Genomic DNA, 8,152 nt, shown 5'->3' on the forward strand with positions numbered 1-8,152 from the left:
TGTTTAAGGAATTGAGAATAATGGACCCGAGGCAACTATACATAAAAAGTTTGGTATTATCGATCCCCAAAAAACGTCACGCGTTGGATCTCTTGTGTTCTACTTATAACACAAGGCAGACACAAAATGTGATGGTTAGAGGATTCAGGGTTACCAGGGAGAAGATCAGATCTTCTGCTCTTTATAGATTGCCACAGATCCACAATATTGTTCCCACCTATTTGAAAAGCCCACAAAGTTACCATTCTCTGAATCGTAGAACAAATAGCTGGTTACTTGACTGTTTTTCAAGACAAAACGTTCAAGAACTTTTCTGATGGTTAATTATATTATTTGCATTGTGTTTGTAATTTCAAAGTCATGCTGCTAATCCACTACTTTGATTGGAGAGAGTTCATACACAAGCCTTAGATGACTTTTCTGAGCTCTCTCAAATTTTGAATTGTATTGTATGCTAGGGTGAATAAATTATTCTTATTATTAATTTTCCATTTGTCGCGATGTTTGGTATGCTCATCTTACGATGGTTCACAATTCGAATACTACCGTTGACAGAAGTACATATTTTTCATCATCTTATTTTGGTAAAAATTATAATTATAGATAGCTATCGTATTTTATTCACATTACTAACTCTTTGAGTTTCTTTCATGAATAGAAAAACGATAATTGAATACATTTTCTTCTTTAATAATCAGAAGAAAGCCTTTTACTCTCTTTTAAAGGATATTCGATCTCGATATCGATATAAAAAGAAATAATTATTCGACAGTCGATCATTCCTAGCACAGAAGGTTGAGTTCACATAGGATTATGTGGAGTTCACGATTCACGAACCATAATGTATTTTCAACGGTCGCGTCGGTATGCTATGGTTACGCCAGCCTACTGAAAATTCAACAGTGAATCGAAAAGGAGGAAAAAGTATTGAATTTTTTTTCTTATGTTATACTCTTGTGAATAGCGACATATGATGCATTTTTGAAATCAGCAAAAAAATTGCAGCAAGATGAAAGAACTTTCGAATATAGTTTATATTTGCAAAATTAAGAAATTCCTGTCGTATCTCGAAAATGACTGGATCAAAAAATTTACTAATATCATATTCGAATTCCCCATAAAAAAGTGCCTGTAGAATGTAATAACGAATTTCGAATAAGAGTTCAAATAAGCGACTTATTTAGCTTCATTGAAAATGACCTTTTCTCAATTTTCGTTCATAACTCAAAATTTATGAACGTTAGGCTGGATCTGTTTTCAGTTTTGGATTAGTCAAGAAAAAAGAGCTCGAGAATGTGTCGTCCCTTTTCTTCTATAGCTGCTATAGTTCTCGAGATCCCTTCAGTAGACAAGGAATTTTGCCCACCCTGTACATATTTTAGGCATTGAACTCTAAAAGAACTGGAAGAGCCTCTTAAGTACCGAAATACGACGAAAAGTGTGTCCAACTGAGACGGAAGATGTAGAGCAACCTGTCTCTCTCTAATGGTTCGGCAACCAATCGAATAACCGCATCAGACGTCGGACGCAGCAGTCGTCTCACTTCAACGCCCCGGGTTGTTTTTGTTTACATCGTTATAAACCAATTGACAGAGCGCAGAGAGAGATAGATTGCTGTACATCTTCCCTTTCAGTCTTCCTCAGTTTGCCTGCATCGAGAAGCCGTTCCAGTTCTTTTAGAGTTCAATGATTTTAGGGGACAAAAAATCTGTGGTCTCAAATAGAGATATCTATGCGTATGGTCCGTATATACACATTTGGTAACCAAAAGTTACCAGAGCGGTTACTCTGGTGACTGATATTCATAGACATAGAGACATGGACTGAGCAATGTCAGCATGAAATTGGCTTTTTTTATAGAAAGAGAGAAACGCACGTCGGGAACGCAGTTGTCCCTTTTTTGTTCACATAGAGGTTAGTGTAGACCAATCAAAATTCTAGAAAGAGACAACTGCAGTCCCGACGTGCGTTTCTCTCTTTCACTTTATTTGACCGTATTTCATGCATAGATAGAAAGGAAAGGCACAGTCCATGTCTATATGTCTATGCTGATATTGAACCGAATTGTCAGGAATTCGACATATACGGACCGCCCACCATTGAACTCTATGGGAAATTTTCCCATAGAGTTCAATGCCGCCCACTTACTAACCGGAAGAAACCAAAGTGTATATACGGACCACAGCCTTTGGTATCATTATTATGCGTATGGTCCGTATATACACATTTGGTAACCGAAAGTTACCAGAGCGGTTACTCTGGTGACTGATATTGAACCAAATTGTCAGGAATTCGACATATACGGACCGCCCACTTACTAACCAGAAGTAACCAAAGTGTATATACGGACCACAACCTATATTCGTGTTCTGTGTTATCAAAGCAGCGATCGTTCTACTTCTCTCTACCAAAGACAAACAGCGCTTCCTCTTTGTATAATACAAACATATCACACATTATTACATATTGTTTTATTGTTATTACATATTGTAATATCTTTGGATGCCCATTAGTTACGGCATCTTCTGGCTTCTGGCAGCTGAAAGCTAAGTTCACAGTGCTGTTTGTGTATGATGGAAGAAGAAGAAGAAGAAGTTCTGTTTACTGTTATTTTGTGGATGAGTACATGTATATGTGATGTTCTGTGCTCAAAGATCAAATGCATCTTATTTTACAAATAATTAAGTTTTTAGCTACAATTGGTTAATTTTTGTATTTGAAAATGGTAAAGCTAACAGCAGAACTAATACAAAATTCTATGCAGTATACTAATCCCGTTAAAGACAGGGAATTAGACCTTAGAGGTATGTTCAAGCTTTTCAATAGGTTAGGGTTTGAACATTTCGGCGGCGTTTCAATATTTTCGGAAGAAAGTTTCTAGTGATTTGTGTATTATATATTTCAGGCTACAGAATACCCGAAATCGAAAACCTGGGAGCTACAGGCGATCAATTTGATACCATAGATTTCTCTGATAATGATATCCGAAAACTAGATGGGTTCCCCTATTTGAAGAGACTCAAATGCCTATTCTTCAATAATAATAGGATTGTGTAAGAGTATTTTAAAATTAGCCTTTAGGGAAAACGTAGGGTAAAACTTCGATTTACGCCTCACAGATTTTGATGATAATTTTTTATAGATATAATTCTATACAACGAATCGAATGGTATTAGTCACAATTTACGGAAACTCATAACAGTTCAGCAGTTAGATTTTTCGAAAATTTCATCAAAACACTTGCTAAATGCTAATATTCTCATGAAATGTTAAATTTTCACTTTTCCGTCCTTTAAACCTGAATTAATCGATAAAAATTATATTTTCACTGTCTTAACCCAACCTTACCTAACCTCAAAAGGATTCAGTTTTATTTCTATCCAATATTGATCAATTATTCACAATTATCAATCTGTTGAAAATATCATTGGAATTAATCAAGAATTACGATAAAGAAACATCTAAATGTCATAATTTAGTGCATTTAACTAACATTTCAAAATTTGTAGCTACATACTGAACTATACGTTTCCGCAGATTGAGATTAAAACCATTTGATTCCTCACAAAAAATTCTATCTATAAAAAATGATGATAAATCGAAGTCTATCCAGAATTGGTAGTTTAATGATACAAAATTAATTAATCAAATTACCAATCAACATGAAAGGAAAAAGTCATCATTATAATATTGAAGAAAAAAAAGTGTACCCTATTTCAAACCCTTATCATTTGCAGAAGAATTGGTGAGCATTTAGAGGACTATATCCCTTCTTTAGAGTCTCTTGTCCTCACAGGCAATCATATTGAAGAAGTTGGGGATTTAGAACCCTTGAGTACTCTACCAAATCTACAAAGTTTGAGTCTTCTACATAACCCAGTAACTGCTAAACAACATTATAGATCGTACTTGATTTATAAATTACCTCATCTTCGTCTCCTAGATTTTCGTAAAGTGAAATCTAAAGAACGTGAAGAAGCAAAACAATTGTTCAAAAGTAAAAAAGGAAAGGAATTGCAAAAAGAAATTGTCAAGAAAGCAAAAACATTTGTACCTGGAGGTAACATCAATCAAATTGCCAAGAGTAAAGGTGTGTATAAGACAAATATGAACATTTCACAATTTTAATCGAAATGTTTTAAGGTTTGACAGAAGACGAGATTAGGAAAATCAGGGATGCCATAGTTAATGCAAATTCGCTTGAAGAAGTTGAACGACTACAAAAACAATTACAAGCAGGACACATTCCAGGACATAACAGTGAGTTATTTTTATTTCTACTCTGATAGATTGATTGTAACATGAGCTTACTAGGTAGCAGTGCTTCAGTTAGAGTATGCTCCCAAACTTTCACATTTATTTTCTTGAGTCTATTAAATTATTTATATAATTCTTATATTATAGTGGAGTGTTGATTAAATGATCTAATAAGCAGAGTGTAGGGGTTTGGAAAACTGATCTGTTTGGATACAGTTACAGTTTGTGGGGCATGTTTGTCAGATCCAGCAGACTTGCCACAGTGACCAAAGCAGTCCAATGTGGCACACAAACAAGCTCAGAAAGGTGAACTTCTTAGCCACTATAGGTCTTAAATTGGTTCTAGAAAATCCTAGCCATTGGTGTGTTTACTGGAAGCCACAGTCTGGGACAGCTGCTCCAATGCTCTAGGTCCTAGAACCCTATGTTCTATCCTGCTGTTGTTTCGTTTCCTAACTAACGAATTAGAAATTCCGATAATTGATTCCGGACCAATATAGAGCATCTGATAACTCGTTTCCTCTGAATCCTGAGTGTCCAGGTACCCAAATAAGTTGCAATTATTGTGACTTTCCAATGTGGAGAGGTTAGATTTGGATTCGGGTCCTTGTCCCGAAGTGCATTGGTCAGCTGCGAGAGATTTGATGGCAGCTTAATTATTGGTTAAGATTTTTATTGACCTCCCTGTCCAACCCCTATCAAGCAGGTGATTGGCGCATAGATTCATGGAAACATTTCCGCCTGAAATGCTAGCACTGAGATCGGTCAATGGTCTGCGACTGTAGTTTCCAGCTCCAGAGAAATGTTTGGTTCTGGAACCATCTGTAAACCAACAAGGTCGTAGGTAAAGTCCTTGAGGCTGAGCCACACATCTCTGCTGGGAAGCAGAGCACTGAAAGTTCTATCCGGGTTGGTTCTTGTCATTAGCAGGTCAGTTCTCATGCCCAGCACCTCGTCAGCCTCAAGTCGGGAAGATTTGGTTGAGCAGGAAAATAAAAATGTGGGGTTGTTATGAAGCTTGTCAAAACATTTTTGGGCTTTAAATCAACGCTATGTTGCCTGTTCTACGCAAAAGTTTCTGTTATTACGTATTTTATCAGAATGTCGAATCTCTTCGGAAAATATGCGACGAACATAATTGAAGTTTATACAAACTGATTGAAGGCATACCAAATCCAGTTATTTGCGTTTAAAATACAAGAGATCAGTATAATATCATAATGTGCACTAGCTTGAGGAGAGTTAATGTTCGTTATCTTCTTTGGCTGAAGTTTGAATACGTTACATCAGTTGTAGATTTCAAAAATATTAACCCGAAGATGAAATGCATATGATGCAGTGGTTAGGAAAGGGTATCTCCCAAATGAAAAATAGAAAAATAAATTTTTTGGGAACTTATTCTACGATGACATTCATCGAAAATCCTGTAGTGAATTTTTCGCATTAATTCACTCAAACATAAAATTCTCAAATGCCACCACTTTTTTGGGTCTCCCAATAGAAGGAAATTCTTTGTCATCCTCTTCATTCACAATCTTTCTGATTGTGGAAATATTCAGCTGAAATATAAGTCGTTTAGATTCAGATGAAACTTTATATAAATTCTCTTACATTGAATATGTTCGCTACCGTCTGACGTATTGTGGATTTTAAAATATCAGGGTATAACTAGTTGAATGAGCGGATCTGAATTCTAAATAGCACTTTCTGAAACCCTGTCTCCTTTTTCAATCACTTTCGGCATTTTCGTAATGAAAATTGATATTAGGGTGATCGGCCACCGAATGCGAAAATGAGCGAAGCTCAGCGTTTTCAATGCTAAATGACAAGCTACGTCACTCGATTCGTAGCTTCTCAATTATATTAGCATTGAAAATGCTCAGCTTCGCTCAACTTCGCATTCGGTGGCCGGTCACCCTTAGTTGTGGCAACGGCGTTATGGCATTAACGACACACAGAGGGGTAAATGACAAGTCTAGTCGGCCAAAAATATTTAAAAACCATTTTCTGTTGGTTCTAGACTGTTGATTACGAAAAAAATATCATAAAAAATCTAGGACCTCTGGTATCAATCTTGCGAATAATAAAGAATGAGTGAGATGATAGATGCGGTAATTCACCTTAATAATTATTTATTTTTATGATTTAATAAGAAAATGGCAAACTCAATCGATCACCTGATGTGAAATTGATTCATTTCTTCTTAGTCGTCTGATTATTCACAACTCGCATAACTGTCCGAATAGAGAAGACTCTGAGGAGTTATTTGATTGGATGATTTGACCAAAAATGGCTTGCTTTTTTTCGTCGGTATTGGCCTCATGCCAGATAGAAGCGGATTGGAAGTAAGATATCTATGTTACAAGATTCTCTTGAAAATTTTCGAGTAAAATTTATTCGATAAAGACTGAAATGTTTTACACAATGTTTAATATTCTTCTGCTGCTCTTCGGAATAATTATCTAGATATACAAGACAATTTTCCACAAATTCCAAATTCTTGTCGAAACTGGTCAACTGCTGGCTATCCCTAAGGTTGAAGAGGTTTTGTTTCATAATCGTGGTCACTCCAGATGGTCCTTAAATGACATTTTGTCTTTGACTAATGAAAATAGCTCCATATATAGAATCCATTTTCCGATCTCATTTTGAAATTCCTTGATTCCTCATTTAGATTAGCTGAAGAAGAAAAATCAATATTTTCCAAAGTGGCGGTTATTGGCGGCTATTGATTGTGAATCTATCTACTACATAACTTGAACAACCAATCATGTTAAAATAGTTATCGGGACTCATCAGGAAGTAAAACAAATGTCTCATCGAATGTTGAAATTCACAATAAAAAGAAGCACAAAATAAAAAGAACCATATATTAATTTTTTTATTGCTACATCCTCTATTTTAATGAATAACAAAACTCTATCACATAGATGCATACCTGGTCTCTCATAATCCATAATGAGATGGTCTTATAAAAGTTTGTGAGGTAACACAGGAAGCACTGAACTATGCATTGAAGGAGATATTTTTGATGCGTTAAAAAACCAATGTAATGCAACCGACAAGTTCGAACAAATTTTTTCGCTAATTGATGATCAAGGAAACGATTTACGCCATTGATTCGAATCACCCACTATTCTAATTGACCATTCGGTGCAATTTTCCCATTTCTGATGCATTTTTGGAAATTGATTTTTGGCCGGCTAGATAATAACTTTACTCCTCTGTGCGACATTTCATGAGTGCCAACCTTACTCCGTTCTAGTTATAAAAACTTGAGAAAATTATTTCATGGCCAACCGACTGCTAAAATAAATGTGAATGAAGTATACCTATTAGAGCATCTTCTGAAACAAAGAAATCTTCTGAAGAGCTTTTATATAGAATGTGGCTGCATCTCAATTTTTTTAAGAAAAGAACATTTCCTCTCTTTTAACCTGGAATGAAACAGTAGTTGTGTTCCACAGAAAATCATCAACTTCTATAATTTGTTTCAGATATTCAAAATGGAAGTGAATGAACAACAAACAATAAATCTTGGTTGGTAAGGCTAGATTCCCTCTGGAATCAAAAGTGTGAGATGATATATCATCAATAATTTCATAAAGATTTAATTTTAAGTTGATAAGAATAGAACTTCTTTTTATAAAAATGCATTATGTTCTTAATAAATTGGAACTGACCATTTGATTTTTCATTGCCTTGGGTTGAGAAGCAAATAATATTTTGAAAGACATTTTCATGCATATTTTCATAATAATTTTACCATTTTCAGTGAAAATATAGATTAGTCCTGATTTGTGATATTTTCAAATGTTCCATTTATCTGATGAATATACAGAACCCTTCAGGTTCTTCTGTTACAGATAATTTGTATATATAATTCCCATCATAA

General features: G+C 35.1%; 1 protein-coding gene across 1 annotated transcript; it reads left to right on the forward strand.

The window, feature by feature from the left end:
• Positions 1-2,617: 2,617 nt before the first annotated feature.
• On the forward strand, positions 2,618-7,942 carry LOC123314306 (U2 small nuclear ribonucleoprotein A'). Its single transcript, XM_044899488.1, has 5 exons — positions 2,618-2,804; positions 2,906-3,053; positions 3,738-4,090; positions 4,144-4,260; positions 7,755-7,942. The coding sequence occupies exons 1-5, from the start codon at positions 2,723-2,725 to the stop codon at positions 7,775-7,777; spliced, it is 723 nt and encodes a 240-aa protein (XP_044755423.1). The 5' UTR covers positions 2,618-2,722; the 3' UTR covers positions 7,778-7,942.
• Positions 7,943-8,152: the final 210 nt, after the last annotated feature.

This window comes from Coccinella septempunctata, chromosome 5 (assembly GCF_907165205.1).
Source record: "Coccinella septempunctata chromosome 5, icCocSept1.1, whole genome shotgun sequence".
Lineage (NCBI taxonomy): Eukaryota > Metazoa > Arthropoda > Insecta > Coleoptera > Coccinellidae > Coccinella > Coccinella septempunctata.